Here is an 18,147-nt window from a genome sequence, read left to right on the forward strand (position 1 = left end):
GGTTGCTTCTTTGAGGTGTATTCATAACTAAGCACCACCGACGTAGCTAGGAGGGAGGCCCGGGTCCCTCCCGAAATGATATTTTTTTAGACATTTTTTGTGTATTTTAATCAGAAAACATCAAATTTTGTCCGTCGCAATTTATATTTAAAATTGCCAGGACAGCATAACCTGAAATTGTGATAATCTTCTTTCCATCAGATTGCTAACGTCAAACTGACGTCCTTTCTTCTCTGACAGATCTTCGTATAACTTATAGACTTGTACTCCATTCTTCCTTCAAATTTTCTCTCACAATGGACCAAAAGGTCTTCGAGTAAAGTATGTACATATTTACTTGAGTGCTACAACTCCTCAAACCTAACCTAGGACACATATGTACATATCGTCACTATAAATGCCCGAAGGCGTAACCGACATGAAAATCGAAATTAGGTTTTTGATGGAATCTGATACATAAAGCTAAAATACATGCTCTGGCAAAATATCAAGCTTCTTCGTTCAAAAATAACCATTCTATTCAAGAATTGGCATTTTGGAAAAATGGAATAACATTGCATATGTTATTGTAATGACGGATCGCAAAACCAAGCGTTTTCGTGGTTTTATGTTTGGTTTAAATTTACGAAATCCACTCGATTTCAACTGTCAATTCCATTGCTTAAACGTCAAATGAAATCCAATGGATTTCAGATGAGTTTTCGTTTGACGTATACGCAAAGGAGTTGGCAGTTGAAATCGAGTGGATGTCGTAAATGTAAACCAAGCCTTAGTTTCATTACTTACCCTCATTCGTACATAATTGATAATACTTCAAATAATCGCCCACATAAGATTGATATTCTATAAAACAGTTTTTCATTTAATAATGTTTTTTGCTTCTCCTGTAAAGTTTTGATTTTGAGGGTAACGTCTTCGGGCCTTTATGGGGACGATATGTGGTTTTGAAAAACAATCACTATTTTTCATCAAACACTTATCAAAATTTAACGGAATTATTTCAAAATTTTAAACACATGCACGGCCCTTTAAATTAACACACCTCTGATTTACCCTGTCTCGAATTAAATAGAACAGCCAACGTCTATGACTTACCCTGTTGCAGCCTTATTTCTCCATTCACGTCATTCTCAATTGTCATATTTATTTATCTTCCGTCTAAAATCAGCACTGGAATGTACTTTTTCATTAATTAACCCAAAGACAAAGATCCTTTCCATCATTGGACAGTCATTAATTACTGAATAATTAATAGTAAAACTGAATTTAACGGAATTATTAACAAAATAATCGTACGCACTTTCTATTAAATTCTGATACACCCTATTTTCGAATAAAATATGTATGTATGTATGTCGAATTACCCTGTTTAAAGTGGTTGTAATTCTTACCTTTCTCCTTTTACTTTATTCGCAAAGCAAATTGTATATTCCTCTTCTTCTTTTTAAACACCACATCAGCTGTTTGTTGCTTGGTGGTAAATTTGTTAATTTCGTGGTAAAGACACATTGCGAAGAAAAGTAAATTTACTTTACACAATTTTATTTAAAATAAATTTGAAAAAAGAAACGTCAGTGCTGCAAAAGTGAAATACATAAATCATGAAAGAAGAATATTTAGAAATAGAAGGATTTGAAAATTGTGAAAACTTACAAAGTGATGAACGAATGCAGTCAATTGAAACTCTTGTCCAACAAGAAGAGACAAACATTAATGAACATGCAAACAAAATTGAAGAATATTTTCCGTTACATCCGCATGATTTCGATGGTCACTCTGATGATGTGATGCTGAGGAAATTATTGAAAAAATTTCAAATGATATTTTTATATCCATTTTTTAAAGGTAAGTAAATTCAATTTTGTTTTCCATGGAAAGAAAAGCTAAACTCCAAAACAATAGTAAACAGCTGGCTTGGCTGTCGCTTGTTGTGTGTGTTGAAATAAAATTACACCGCATATTGTTTGCCGCCATCTATACATGACTATGTTAAATGTGTTGAATTGCAAAGTGTCATATTTCAACTATAGATGGTGCTTGCAGTTTCCCGATAGACTAGACTGCTGGTAATACTTGAGGTTTGTGTATTGTCACCAACAGCATTGCCAGTTTTGAAAATTCCACCTATTACAACGTTATTATCAAGGTTCATTTAATTAATTAATGGTTTGTTCTACCTTGTTTCAGCTTATGACATTACTTACCGCAGCTTACGTTATCTTTCTGTTGATGATATTAATACCGTGATACGCAGTGTCGGTCATCGAGCTGAGTTCCGGGAGAAACTTTTTACATGGCGAAGAAAACGGGTAAGTTTGATACATAATGGGATTCTTATTCACCCTCCACCATGACCATTTTTCGTTTTTTATGTAACTGATGTGAATGATTGCAGATACTACTGTGGTTCACTTCCTCGTGGTGTAACTTGGAAAGCCACTTTTACCTTCCGCTAAATAAAGAACAGCTCCCAGCAAAACAACAATAGAACCATAATCCTTCTATTGTTGCATGAATACCACTTGGACGCGAATTGGATAATAAAATTTTAGCATTCAAACAAGGGCTACTAAAAATTTAGTTCGACTGGCCTCATATCTCAGGACAGGGGACCTACTAAGTCTTCTATAAATAACTGAATACTTCTTGATGTATTCTACAAACAACATATGTCTAAGGTCTTCTATAGACACCAAAATACCTCTAAAATCTTCTATAGACGAAAGAAGACATCTTGAGGTCTTCTATAGGCAACTGTAGACTTCTTGAGATCTTCTATAAACAAAAGAGGAGGCCTCCTTCGAATGACAAAATACCAATTGAGGTCTTCTATAAACAAGTGAAGACCACTTGAGTTCTTCCATCGATAACAGAGTACATTTTGATATTTTCTATAGACAAAAGAAGACGTATTGAGAAGATTTTTAAGTCGATAGAGGCCTACTAAGGTCTCTTCTAGATAACATAAGATTTATTGAAGTCCTAGGAATAGACTTTGTTTAATTCCTCTATAGACAACAGACATCTTGAGTTCTTTTATGGACAACATAAGATCTTTTGAGGTCTTCCATAGACGAAAGAAGACATCTTCTGTAGATGACAAACGATTTATTGAAGTCTTCTAAAGACTACTGAAGATCACATAACGCCTTCTATCGGCAGCAGATGGTCACTTGAGGTCTTCTACAGACAAAAGAAAACATCTTAGGGTAATCTATAGAAAAAGGTTTTAACGACTACTCACTATTAAAATTTGAACACGATGCGAGATGTGGCTTAAACTAGATTAAAGTGCAAAAGAGTTGAACTTTTGCGCAAGAGGTAACTGAATACATGAACCGGCATAGTCTATAGTGGAAGTGGATCTAATTTTTTGAATCATTCGTTTCGATAGTTTCGAGCTTTTGGATCATTATGACAGAAAGTTTGGAGTTTTCGACGAAAAAAATTATATCGTTGCAACCAGAATCACCGTGGTGCAATGGTATGCACGCAGAAGGTCGTGGGTTCGATTTTCAACGGTGGCAAAATACCCATCAGTAATGTAGGCGACATTTCCTGTGTATTTCAGCCATGTAAAACTTCTCTACAGGTGGTGTCGTAGGACACGCCGTTCGGAATCGGCGATAAACTGTAGGTCCCATATCATTGAGCTAATATGAATCGGGGTGCACTCATTGATATGAGAGAAGTCTCCCTTGTCCCGCCTGGGATGTTTGTGGAACAATTATTATATTATTATTAACCAGAATCACTGAGTGACAGAGTGGGTGATACTGACTATATTTCACCATTCCTGGACTTTAACAAGGTGGATGTGCTTATCCCTGACAGAAGTTCTTGGAAGCAGAACAGACCACTTCCCGATCGTATAGCCATTTTTACCGATGGTTCAAAGATGGAGGATGGTACGGGAGCTGGTGTGTACTGTGAAGAGCTGAATATCAGACGCTCGACAGACAACGCAGGTATGACAGCGACTATTTACGTCACCATCAAATCTAGGATTGTTCAAAATTGTAGGTCTGTTCTTAAAAGAAGCAACATGGACGTCAATTTTTGTTGGGTACCAGGACACTTTGATGTTGTGAGTAATGAGATAGCTGATGAATTGGCAAGGCGTGGCTCACAATCCTCGGTCCTAAGGGTGATCATATCTAAAATACACATAACTTCAATAGTCAGGATGATCACAATAGACCTCAAGATCTCCGAGTGGAGTGTCTGCCAGCACGGCAGTTACGCATCCTAAACCTAACCTAACCTAACCAGAATCACAAGGAGTACTTTCGGTGAAAGTTTCAAAACCTGGAACAGCCCTTATGTTGCACTTAATCAGCTATGTAGACATTTGAGTTATCAGATACATCTTTTACGTAATATCTTCTTCATTCATTACGATCTGCATGCTGTCCGGAGGGTGCGGAATTAATGAAATTGAGGTTAAAAATTCCGTGAGGACCCAACCTTTTGGATGATTTCACGTTTCGGACGACATCTGTAACATTACTCTTCGTAAATTGTGATAGTACTTCATAGGCTGAGAGAGATCTTATACGACGCAGCACTCTCCTCCTCGCGCTGTCACGGTCCATAAACTGGCGGTTAAAATAAAACCATACATTTTCGGATTTGTCACTATACCGCCGTCACTGTAACTGCCGTTGTATCATTTTCCTTTCGCGGATACGAGAATTTGTTCCCAAATGAAGTCTTTAAGATGATAGCTAGGATGGTTTCTAAGCATTGACAAAATTTTGTGGCGTTGACGCACCACATGATTTTGGACACTTCATTAAAGTGGTCTACTGGAAAGTATGGCATTCATAGGTTGTGAGTTTGGTTGGTCTGGTGATTTAGATGATCGCGTTATTCTCGTGACACGATGGTTATATCAGGCGAATTATGGTAGTCTCTACTACAAAAATGAAGAGCAGCCAGCGCTATGCCTCTCTGCTCACCACTTAGGACTAAATATCAAAACCCAGGCTTTGTATTGAAATTTCCTAGCACCCCAGACAGTTACTGAATTCCAACAGTGACCGGATGTTAGGCGAATAACCTAATTCTATTTCGCGTTTGGTTCACTGGACCAAAGCTGAAAAGAGATAGCTCTATACTGTAAACTACGAAGACCATTACAGGAATTTTGCATTTTCTAGAATTTTGACGACAATTCTTGATGTAAATGTTGTGCTTCTAGCAGCGCTACAATCGTATTTTTTATAGAACTATATGGTTCTGGTTCACTGTATCCAGAATCAAAAATTCTGCAACCTTGACTGATTGCGTCCATAAAGAATCTGGAGCTAGGTGAGTGGGGTTAGCTGGGCAGCTAAACATATGCAGTGTGTCGTGTGTTCACAATCAACATGCCGAGCATGCCTTAGGTATCGTGGCATCAATTCGGGACCCAATACGAATTGAAGAGGCTGCATTGACCGGATCTTAACTGGACCAACAGCACTTGTGTTTGCCTTGGCAGCTGGCGTTCTTCTGCTGCGATAGATGGGCGATGGTACTGATACTGCTTGCACAACCATGTTAGGGTGAATGCTGTTCAAGCCTGCCTGATAGGCTCGTTGGTCTAGAGTTCTGATGGCCAAGACATTGCTGCTTACGCAATTTACAGCAGGCTCAACAACAACCACCACTACTTTTACACACAAACAAGCCACGTTAGCGCAAGCAACACTAATGCCTACACCCGCGTGCATAGGAATTTTTGTTTCTTTTCTCTGCTGGGCACCAATGGTCTAGAGGTTCTCTTTTATACCTTTGGACCTCTCTCTAGATCATGAAGATCTCTCCTGACATGCCTGGGTGGGGGAAGCTTGTCCAGTGATGCTCACTGCGACAACACGCAATCAGGTACTGTATCTAAAACATCCTTTTATGCTGATGCACCGATAAAACCTTCGTCTCCTCATAAATATGGTCCACTGATGTCACGAGGAGGCAAACTGTTGCAGTCCTCAGGGCGGCAATCAGGCAGGTTTGAGTATTCTTTCTCTGACCGACTTGAGGATCTTGTTCCTACTTCTGATCTTATCGCAAATAGCTGTGGCTTGCGACTTAAAGATGCCATTGAACGTTACACCCAATATTTTGGGGATAGTTAGTGATTGGAATCAGGATACCATCGACCAATATGTTCAGTGGGTGCCACATTTCAGCCGTCCAGGTGCTGAACAGTGTGGTAGTGGATTTAGCGACGGGTATTTTCATATTCCTCAGATGGAAGAACTACACCAAGTCAGCTTTGTAGACATTTAACTTATCACATATGCCATCGATGATAGTATCCGACGCCAAGATCGTACAATCATCCGCATACATTACGATCTCTATGCCGGAGATATCACTGCTGCTCTAAGGGTCTTCGATTTCTTATTTCTGAATTCTACAAACGACTGGTGTCCAACGTTTCAAACATGGTTTGAGAGAAGTCTTCTCAATATCCTCGAATAGCTTGGCATGGTTGAAGATATCGAAGACTTTCCATAAGCCAAGAGCCACTATAACTGTTCAGTCGCACGGTGTGATCTGATTCAGTCCTCGACTGATATGTGTGGATATGGCGTGTGGCGCTGTGCATTTTCCGGAATCCATGCTGATGCTGGACAACTGGGAAAATGCTTCTCGTTATATGGAGGAGTAGTGCGTCTAGATTCTTACCTACTGGCGACAAGAAGGAGACCGGCATCATTGTCTGGCTTCAGTAGCGAGACCACCCTGCCAACAAGGTGGCTAACGATAGATTGAGAACACTTGGCAAATGTGCGTTCTTATGCCCGTCTACCAACTTGTTGATCTCAAGTACGGCGGAGATCCCCTCATTCCATTGCGACTTTCTTTGTTTTGGATGTAGCAGCATGAAACCTACATAGAAGTGTAGGATTGATGATGGGTTGGCAGCCGCTGGCCGAAACACTATGGTTTCGAGTCAATACGGTACGAAAGAACCCGCTGCCGTAGGATTGTTCGACTTTGGTGGTCTCTGCAGGGGATTTAAGTCTGATCCCGACATAAAAGAATTAGTCTTGAAAAAATTTAGAAACCCGACCATGAAGTCTCTCTGTGGGTACTAAACTCCATGCTGAACATTGCTGAGACACAACCTTTTCAACAGTTTGTCACTCAGTCACGCTTCTGGTTCTCACTTTTTTCTGCTTGATTATTTTATAGTGGGAAAATTTGGGACCTTAGTAATTTAAAACTTTAAAGAACATGGAGATTATTACTCTGGATTAGTGAACAAATAATTTGCAAGACTCATATTTTTCTGTATGGTGGAGGGTATACAAAATTCTGCTCGGCCAAATTTTACTTTATTTTATTTACTTCTAGTATCGCACAAATGACCAAATTATCGAGCATGAGAAACCCACAGCAAACATTTCCTCAGCTGAGATATCCAAAACAAGTAAGCCGTACGAAGAGAACTGTGATAAATCGAAAAAGTCAAATCCTACATCGATCCAGGATACGACTGAAGAAGATCTCATCGATATCGTAATGCCGGAGAACTTTGATGATCATAGTTCACAGGGAAAAAAGGAAAATTTAAATTTCGATTCATCATCTTTGCAAGAAATGATGGATGAACTACCATTGGAAATGGAGCTGGAAGCAGGCGGTGCCGCTAAAAGAGCACGGACTGAGGCTATTGTTGAGCTTCGTGAAACTAGATTGGGTTCATTATTGGTGAGTTTGATCAAATTTTTCCCAAAATAAGTTGAGAAAGTTTAACTGCACTTTCTCCCCCGTTTAGAATTTGGAAGAGCTCGTGGATGAATCTGTCTTTGGTTCCATAATCAAGGTATTCTACAATCGGCATGGTTATTTGGAGAGAAAACATCGGGACGAGATAATCAACACAATTGTAGATTATGTAATAACGAACGAAATCAAGTTGCACAGTTCAGATTTTGGTAAAATTGTTGATATGATTGTCAACATATTTCCCTCGGAGGATGAGGCGAGAGATTATTATTTTATAAATCGTAAGGGGAAACGTAATCCAATGGGTCGCCTGTATACGAAATATTATAATACTCTAAAACGCATTCGTGTGCGTGATATACATCAAGAATTTACACCAGAATCGTCATCAACATCACATTTACAATCTGCCGCCACACTCACACTTCGTGGTGAAGATACTCAAGGCCAATTAACAGCAACAAAAAACTCAGCATCATCTAAAATAACCACAGCAACTTTAGCAATTGAACCGACAACATCTGTGAATGCCGCCCCCGCCAATAAAAGCAATAATATTAACATTAATAATAATGCTGCCAACAAAAACAACAATGACATCCCTCAAATAGATTATATTGAAAATGAATTTGAAGAACTTATCCAACTTGATGATACTTCAGCAAGTGCTGCCAAGGATGTTCTACGTTCTCAAGGCTTAGATTGGAATGACATTAAAACAATGTGGTCAAAAACTTATCTGCTGCGACAAGAAGACATCGAACATTCAACAATTAGAGATGTCCTCCAGCAGTGGCCAAAATATTTGAATGGCAGAGGAATGGAATTGGTAAGTGAATGGAAGATATGTGTGGTATGGTAAATATTATATTACTAATAACACATAAAGTGACGATAAATCTACTTGCTCTTTGTTGTAGGGTAATTTGGAAGTCGAAGTAGGGAGACATTGAAAGTTATTTTATTAAAGGTATTGTTTGATTTCAGTTTGATGTGGATACCTCGTCAGGCGACTCTCATGAAGTTTGTATGGACTGCGTCATTTCAAATCTACGCAGCAGCCATCATGGCTCCTATGTGACTTTGAGAGAGATTCGTTGCGTTTGAGAGAGATTCGTCAGTCCACCTATCTTTCTACTAATGAATCTGTCAACGATAACTATTTTATCGACAAACTTTATAAACTCTACTACTAAAAGGCGGTTCGAAAATTGCTGCTGTTATCTGGATACATAAAATCTTGGGCGATGCTGCCTGTGGCGTTGCACCAAGGAGATCTACCCATATGGTGGTAACCCGCATGCCAGACTGCCTTGTCTATATGGCATCTGCGGAGCGTCTTCTCATGTTAGACTTTACGAAGTTTTTCGATGTAATAGTTTATCGATGGCCTTACAGATTCATCAATTGGTTCAATTAATTCACTCCGAATAAGTTCATTAGTTAATTTGTTTTTAATTATGTTACTATGCCCTGAGACTCAAAATAGTTTAACGATATTCCGTATAAAATGCGGAGCCATTCTGAAATCTTCAATCGGTTGTGAGTTTATGGTCTATCACTTGAGAGCCTTCAGATCATGACAGGATGCTCACTGCAATAACGTCCAAGCAGGTACTGCATTGACAACAACCTGTGCTGACGCACCGGTAAAACCTTCGTCTCCACATGAAGTAGGTCCACTGGTGTCAAGAGGAGGTTCCCTGTTGCATTCGGACAGGTTTGTGTATTCTTCCACTGCGTGGCACTAACATTTGCATACTACACTGGCATAGCATAGCTTACCGACCTATTGCTTGATAAGATGTCAACAAGGTTTCTTTGTTAGCATCCCAAGTGTTGCCTGCCAGCGACTAAAGAACCTTGTTCCTACTACTGATCTTGTCGCAAATAGCTTTGTTGTTGTTGTAGCTACGCATATATGTTCCGTTGTTTATTATTTCAGTTATCTGATTCCTCTGTATTCAGACTCAGAAATGCTGCAACCTGGACTGGTTGCGTCCATTAAGAACCAGGAGACAGATGAGTGGGGTTAGCTGGGCAGCTAAACATATGCAGTGTGTCGTGTGGTCACAATCCACATGCAGGGCATGTGTTTGGTATCGTGGCGTCAATTCGGGGCCCAATACGAATTGAGGCGGCTGTATCGTCCGGATCTTAACTGGGCTAAAACAACTCGTGTTTGCCTTGTCATCTGGCGTTCTTCTGCTGCGATGGATGGAGGTTGATCTTCGAGCGCGGCATTCACATGGTATCTTAGATTTCACCTCATGTGCCTGGGTGTGGGAAGCCTGTCCCTAGACAGTGGCAGGGATGCTTACTGCGATAGTACCGGTAAAACCTTCGTCTCCTTATGAAGTTAGTTCATTGGTTTCATGAGGAGGTATCCTGTTGCAGTCCTCCGGACCGGCATTCGGGCAGCTTTGTATATTATTCCACTGCGTGGGGCGCTAACATTTGCATACAACACTGGCACCGCATAAGATACCACAGACCGACCTATTGCTTGATAAGATTTCTTTGTCCCCCTAGTGCTGCCTGTCAGCGACTTAAGACCCATGTTCCTACTTTTAATCTTGTCGCAAATAGCTTTGGTTTGCGCGGACGACTTAAACATGCTATCGAAAGTTACCCCAATATCATGGGATAGTTAGTGGTCAGAATCAAGGCACTATCGACGAATCTGTTCGGAGGAACCTCATTGCCAGTTGGTGAACAGTGCGGTAGTGGATTTAGCGACGGATATTTTCATATTCCTCAGATGGAAAAACTGCACTAAGTCAGCTATGTTGACATTTTACCTAAGTTATATGTTATCGGGACCCGACGCCAAGATAGTACAATCATCGGCATACATTACGAGGATCTGGAATTTCAGAAGGAGATATCACCCGGAGATATCACCCGGCCTTGGGGAACTCCCCGGTTTTGTCTACGGGTTTTGGACTTCTTATCTCATTCTACAAACGACTGGTGTCCACACATATAGATTATTATCCAACGCTTCATACACGGCTGGAGGGAAGTCTTCTCTATATTCACGAACAGCTTGGCATGGTTTCGATAGATCAAGAGCCACCAAATTGTTCGGTAGCACGGCCTGCTCTGGTTTAGTCCTTGACTGATATGTTTCGATATGGAGTGGGCAATACACTGCTGTACTATGCATTTTCCGGAACCGATGCGTGTGTTGGGCTGGGAATTGAGAAACTGCTTCTCATCGTGTGGGTGAGTAGTGCCTCTAGAATCTTTGCTGTTGGCGACAAGAGAGAGATCGGCCTGTACGATTTACCGCTGTTGGCATCCTTTTCTGGAACACCCTGCCAATTTTCCAGGCTTCTGGTAAATATGGATGGCTAACAATCGATTGAGGATACTTCATAAATACTCAAGCCTGGGTCATCCAGTTGCAATCATTGAGATTCCGTGTGGATCTTCGCGTTTCGGATGGCGTCTGAAACATCGCCCATCGTAAATTCCGGTGATTCCTCCTCGGCTGGGAGGGGTCTTCTACTTGCTACGGCCTAGCACATTCCTCTTTGCCCCATCACTTTCGCGCTACTCTATAAACTGAAATCAAAACCCACTGCGGCCGGTTTTATGCACCGGATTGACTCGGAGGAATCAGAGGCCGTCACCTCAAAAAGTGTGTATTTTGTGTGTGTTTACCGACTGACCACTCTCTTTATCCCTTTCTGGGCGAGAGGAGTTAATTGATCTATTATTGAGTTGAATATTCCTAGAAGATTGTTGTGTAGATACGAACATCGCAGATGCACCGCCTATATCTAACATTCTGAACTATACTTTTCAAAATTCATGCATATTTCTGTTTCTTTTTCTTAAACAGTTCGACATTGATTTCTGTATGAAATTTTCACGCAACAAGGAGAGTTTATTACAGCAGAAGTGGCCACGTTTTGTCAAGAAAATGGCTCTTTATTATCAGGCAAATATCAAAGATGAAATGTGTAAGGGTTTATTTGCCCTTTGGAAGTCAAAGCCCGGAAAAGGTATGTGGACAAAGAAGACTTTCATAAACAGTTAAACAACAGACCAAAACCCCTTCCATTTCAGATACCGAAGATTACATTTTAATTGTATTGCTCAATTCCATAATTATACCAATGGCACGCTATCGTGATGCAGTGGGTAATCGTCGCAAAGTGTCCATTGTTGAGGCTGTAGATTTGTTTGCGGTTCGTGTAAATCATTTGGAGGAATTGGATCAAAAACGTGAAGAATTTTGTATAAAATTTGGTGACATACATACGGACTTTACCCCGTTGATTGTTGTTGTTGGTGATAATAACATCAATATTCATGAAATTTATGTTCACTTTCATGTGGCTCTATATGAAATGCCTGATTTTATGACAGCGCTAGATTGTTGTATGAAAATCTATAGGGTATTGAATTTGCCATTTCCTGCCTCCAATGAATATGTTTGGACATTTATCCAGCGATATTTCTATGAAATACAGCTACCAGATGATACAAAATGTCCGTCGATGAGTTCATTGATAACCTATTTGAAGTATTAAAAATAAGTTATGTTTAACTCAAACTCCCCTTTGGATTAATTAGTTTAAATGAAAATTACAAAAATATGTAATTAAAAATGTTATGTCCTCGATCGCACCATAATTTTATTAAATTTTTGCTAAATAGAAAAAAAAATTAAAAACCCCCACTTAATCTACAATTGTCAAACACCTGATGCCACCTGCAAAATTGCTTCTCAACAACGAAGGAGGCAAATACGTACATTTACCAGAGCCACAACAATAACAGCAATGACAATCCTGCAACCGCAATAATGCTGCACAACAACAAGAAGCAAAATAAAACGTAATAAAACTTTAGGTTAAAAAGGTAAGAAAAAGTTTGCACAAAAAGAACTTAACCAAATGAAAAGTCGTCTTAAGTAGAGTGGCAATAAACGTATTATAGTCGAACCACAAGTGTTGGTAAATTTCTTTATTTTCCGTTTTTTTTATTCTTGAAGTTTTCATTTAACATCTCCTGGTTCTACTTGCAGTGAGTCTGTGTGTTTAGCTTTGCTCGGAAATGGCTGTTGTATTATTGAAATAATTTTAAGAAGGATAATCCTTTAATAAGGGAAGTAAGCCTTACTGAATGACAGGGATTTTATGGGATGTAAATCTGAAAATGTAGGCAAATATTTTCAAATAATGGTTGGGAACAATCAGCCTGTTTCACTATGTCGAACGAAAATGAAAACAAAAGAAAAACAACTAAACTCGTGTATGATTTTTAAATTTTGTAGTTGTTTTAAAGCAAACACAAAGTCAATATTGCAATGAAAACCAAAGTTAGGTGTTTTTCGTTCGCAATTATTTTCTTTCGACATAGTGAAACAGGCCCAATGTATATAACCCCCACCATAGTGTGGAGGGTATATTACGTTTGTTTTTATACCCTCAGCCTTTAGGCTAGAAAGGGTATATCACGAATATTGTCAATTATTTTATATTCCGTTTCAGAAAAAAAGTATAAATTTTTTTGGCGCTACATCAACGATTTTTGATATGTAGGTTAAGAAAAAAATTCCTAGTACGAATCTGGTCGCGAGCGAATTTTTGGTTGTTGCGGACAAAAGTTATGGCGCTTTTATTTCGCTTTTTAAAAAAGAAAATATTATAAAAACGCTAATTCCTTTAATGAGCACAATTGTTACAAAAAAGTTCTGTCGAAGTGACTTCAACGAGTAGATTGCACAATACCTGCAAAATGTTACACAGAATTCGCGGAATGTATATAAAACTTATAAATTATTGAATATAAGTCTACTTTTTTCAAAATTAAGGCCCATTTAGTGGTCATAAAATTACATAAAAAATTGTTGTGGATCAAAACTTCACGGCGAATCAAATGAGACTACAATCATACAGATTGGTGTTATAGTTTGGATGTTACAGCCAAAATAAGCACATTTTACTTCCTTCATTTTCCTTAAATCTCCCAACAAAATAGACGGATTTTGCTTTATTGACATTCATATTAAAGCTTTCCCATTAGGGATGCTAATTGGGTTGATGGGGATATATTTCAAAGCTTCTGAAATGGAAATAGAGGTCAAATAATCCATTTTTATTTATATGCATTTTAAAATACGTGCAAATCGCGTAATTATCAAAATCAGTTTGTCCGCATGTGATTTTCATGTACAGCAATACCGTATCTTTTAATTTGAATATAGTTTTCGAAATTTAATTTGGTGGCTAAGATGTAGCATCAGCTGCATCTTAGCATTAAAATACCTATAAAATATCGCTAATTTGCGCAAAGTGCATACAATTTTTGTCCGCATCCGATTTCAATGTCCACCATGAAAATCTACATCGATATATATCTATTTCAAGGCGATCAATTAAGAACCGTGGATGTAGCATCACACACTATTTTTTTGGATAAAATGAATGTAGCTCCCTTATCAGTGAAGTTTTCGAATCTCTGTTTCCGCTAAAACGAAGATGCTGTATTACTTGTTTTACTGCAGTGGAAACGAACCGCAGAAAACGCGATAAAAAACGCGATATTTCCAAAAACAATTTTAGGTGATTTTTCTACTTTGGACTTTCTTGTAACTCGCGTTTTAGTAGATGGATTTTTACGGAAAATGATTTATTAGATCCGGAACGTAAAAAACTAAAATTTGCAATCAAGTACTAGGAAATCGAATGACAATTGTAAAAATTAGGCCCGAAAAATATGATTTTACAAAAATGTTCGCACAAAATTTCCGCATTTGGATGTAGATTTCTATGAAGCTGTGCAGACTACATTCACATTAGTCGTACCAAATAACTCAGAATCGCAAGTACTACAATCCTAAATATAATTTTTTGAAAAACCTGTTTGCGGAATGAAATAAGAAGAAAATTTCAAAAGGCACTGTAAATCTGGCTTCAAAATGTCAGCATCAGTTAATGGTAGAAGCAGTTCAAATTTCGAAAAGTAATACATTAGTGAGATGATCCTTATTTATTTTGCTTCTACTTTTACTTTGACAGGAAAATCAAGAGAAGTGTGGTTTACTCACAAATCGAGAGAAAACAAAAAAGACATGGTGGCTTCAACCCATTTTTCAACATAAATATAACCACAGCTTCCACCCAAATTATCTTTTAAGGCCAATATTTTTTGCCACTTCCAAAAACATTTCATTTTATCCAAAAATATTTAATTTGTATAATATAGAATCACAAGTCGCGTATACTAAAAGGGTAAACCTTGGCTTCAGCTATGTTAAATTTTCAAAAATATTGGTGATATACACTTTCATACGGGCAAAATGTGCCTCATCGAAATAATGGTTTTAAACCCCAAGTATGTTTGGACGAAATGTGTTTCAGATAATTTGGAGTTGATTTAACCATGTCCGTCTGTCCGTCCGTCTGACGATAACTCTCGAAAGGATGAACCGATTCGATTCAAATTTTGGCTTTCGTAGTATTTTGTCCAAACTTAGTTTAAGTTCGAAGATGAGCTATATCGGTGCACTCCTTCCGGTACCTCCCCCACAAAAGTTCCAAAATGTTCGGAAATTTTGTGGGCATGATAACTCTTGAAGAGAGCAACCGATTTGGTCCATACTTTGCACATCGTGAAATTTCTACCAGACTTAGATGAGGTTCCAATATGGACTCAATCGGCCCACTCCTTCAGGTACCTCCCACACAAAATTTCGGATAAGTTAAGTTTAGGAGCTGCTCTCGAATCGCTTTGATTTTTGTTGCAACAACTTGTATTTACTTCCCCCATACGACGGTACAAGTTTTATCAGGGGCAAGTCCATACTTCCTGAGAAAATGACCGGAAAGGTGCAAAAGCCCCTATGACACCTTGTGTAGTGGTTGAAGCGCAAGATAACTCTCGGACGGATCTGTCGATTCGGTCCAAAATTTGGCCTTCGTAATATTTTATCAAAACATAGTTAAAATTCGATGATGGGCTATATCGGTCCATTCCTTCAGGTACCTCCCCACAAAACTTAAAAAATGTTCGGAAAAATTTTGTGCACGATAACTCTTGAAATGAGTGACCGATGTAATCTATATTTTGCACATCCTAATATATCTACCAGATATAGATCACGTTCGATTATGGACTATATTTATCTACTCCTTCTGTTCACTTTAAGACCTGCTCTCGAATCACTTTGATTTTTGTTGAAGCGATTTGCATTCGCTTCCTCCATTACGACGGTAAAAGTTTTTTCAGGGGCAAGTCCATATTTGTTGGGAAAGGTGTAAAAACCTCTATGTCACCATATGTGGCGGTCTGAGAGCACGATTACTCTCGAACTCTTCAACCGATTTGGTCCAGCATTTGGTCTTCGTCATATTATATCCAAATTTAGATTCATGGGCAATACCGGTCCACAACTTCCGGTACTTCTCCCCAATATTTAAAAAATATCACTAAAATTCTAGTGATGGGGCAACCAATTTGGTCCAAACTTTGGATCTCCTTATATTTTATCAAAATTTAGTTTAACTTCTAAAATGGCCAAAATCGGTCCTCCCTAAAGGTACCTGCCCTACAAAAGTTCAACATTTGTGTATTAGTGCAGTTAATTCCTAATCCACGTTTTTGTCGGCAAGTTCAAATGTCATAATTCTGAAGACTGACACTTTTTTGCTTGTTTTTTTATACCCTCCACCATAGGATGGGGCGTATATTAAGTTTGTCATTCCGTTTGTAACTACTCAAAATAATCATTGTAGACCCCACAAACTATATATATTCTTGATCAGCGTGCAATTCTACATCGATATAGCCATGTCCGTCCGTCTGTCCGTCTGTGGAAATCACTCTAGCTTCGGAACGGATTGAAGTAGGTGGATGAAATTTTGGTAAAATCTATTATATGAGCCGCTCAGTGCACACTTCGACTAACTCCACTTTTTGAAAAATTTGAGATTTTAGTGTCAAAGCCTTTGATAACGCCATATCTATTTATGATTATAATATCTTTCCTGAATAATAAAGATGAGCACCTTTAAATAACAAGTTTTTATTGACCACTGAATAATATGCAATTTTTTTCAGTGCACACTTCGATTAACTCCACATTCAAATGTAGCTTTGCTCGCAACGTGTACATTTTTACATGCAATGTTGTTTGTTGAAACCATAGATGGCCTTTAGAAAATTATGACGTATATAACATACATTTTTGACGTATATTACATACGTCGGAAACGTCGTAAACCTAGCCATGAAGAATGACGCTAACATAAAGCTAACATGAATTAATTACAAATATTGTTTTATAACCGAACTGCCAACATTAATTTTTATGTATAACCTGTAATATATGTGTATAAAACTAAGTTTTTCGTTAATAAAAAAATTCAAGACCTAACTTTATTACTTTTTTCAGTGCACACTTCGATTATCTCCACCATTACCACAACATTACTAACGATTGTTTGTTGACTATTGTTTTTATTTTATTTTATATACCGTTAGATAAAAGCTATACCTGCTATTATGCATTCTACATTATATATTTGAATCCATATTATCAGGGGAATTTTAAAAAACAATATGCACTTCATCATTGATTTTCTCAACTTTTTGTTTTATGGAGTTAGTCGAAGTGTGCTCTGAACGCCTCATATGTATGTAGGACTTTTCGTATTGAATGTGGGCTATGTAGGTCCACGTATTCGTATAGACCACCGAATTGGTTGCAATTTGGCATTTTGTGTCTCCAGAGGCTAACAAATATTTCTACCAAATTTTGCTTGTATAGGTCCACGTTTTGGTATAGCCCCCATATATAGTACGCGTCATTTTAAGATATTTTGAATGTATTAGTCCCATTTGACCACAGAATCGGTTGTAACTTTGCATTTTGCGTTTCAAGAGGCTAAGAAACATATCAAGCATAAAATGTTTACATAGGTCCACGTTTTGATATAGACCCCATAGGACGATATCTCCCGATTTTCGGTATTTTGAAGGTTTTAGCCTCATTATCGCAGCGAAATGACTGAAATTCGGTATTTAGTCTTCGTTGGGTGTCTAAAACTTTCCCCCGGAAATTTGTAGTTATAGGTCTACGCCTTCATGTAGCACACATAGGACGGTACCTCCCGATTTTCGGTATTTTGAAGGTTGTGGCCTCAATATTCCACCGAGATGGCTGAAATTTGGTGGTTAGTCTTCATTTGGGGTATAAAATATTCCATACGAAATTTGTCGGTATAGGTCTACGCCTTCATATAGCACCCATAGAACGGTACCTTCCGATTTTCGGTATTTTGAAGGTTGTGGCCTTAATATTCCACCGAAATGGCTGATATTTGGTGGTTAGTCTTCACTTGTGGTATAGAACATTCCATATGAAATTTGTCGGTATAGGTCACACGCTCTCACATAGTCCCC

At 38.4% G+C, this 18,147-nt stretch overlaps 1 protein-coding gene across 1 annotated transcript; it reads left to right on the forward strand.

Annotated features, from left to right (window-relative positions):
• Window positions 1–1,413: 1,413 nt before the first annotated feature.
• Window positions 1,414–12,708, forward strand: LOC141405898 (uncharacterized). The gene is made up of 6 exons (XM_073990768.1): window positions 1,414–1,845; window positions 2,188–2,309; window positions 7,351–7,707; window positions 7,775–8,554; window positions 11,576–11,738; window positions 11,803–12,708. The coding sequence occupies exons 1-6, from the start codon at window positions 1,602–1,604 to the stop codon at window positions 12,267–12,269; spliced, it is 2,133 nt and encodes a 710-aa protein (XP_073846869.1). The 5' UTR covers window positions 1,414–1,601; the 3' UTR covers window positions 12,270–12,708.
• The last annotated feature ends 5,439 nt before the right edge of the window (window positions 12,709–18,147 follow it).

Source organism: Musca autumnalis, unplaced genomic scaffold (assembly GCF_047663935.1).
Source record: "Musca autumnalis isolate F117 unplaced genomic scaffold, ASM4766393v1 scaffold_5, whole genome shotgun sequence".
NCBI classification, from domain to species: domain Eukaryota; kingdom Metazoa; phylum Arthropoda; class Insecta; order Diptera; family Muscidae; genus Musca; species Musca autumnalis.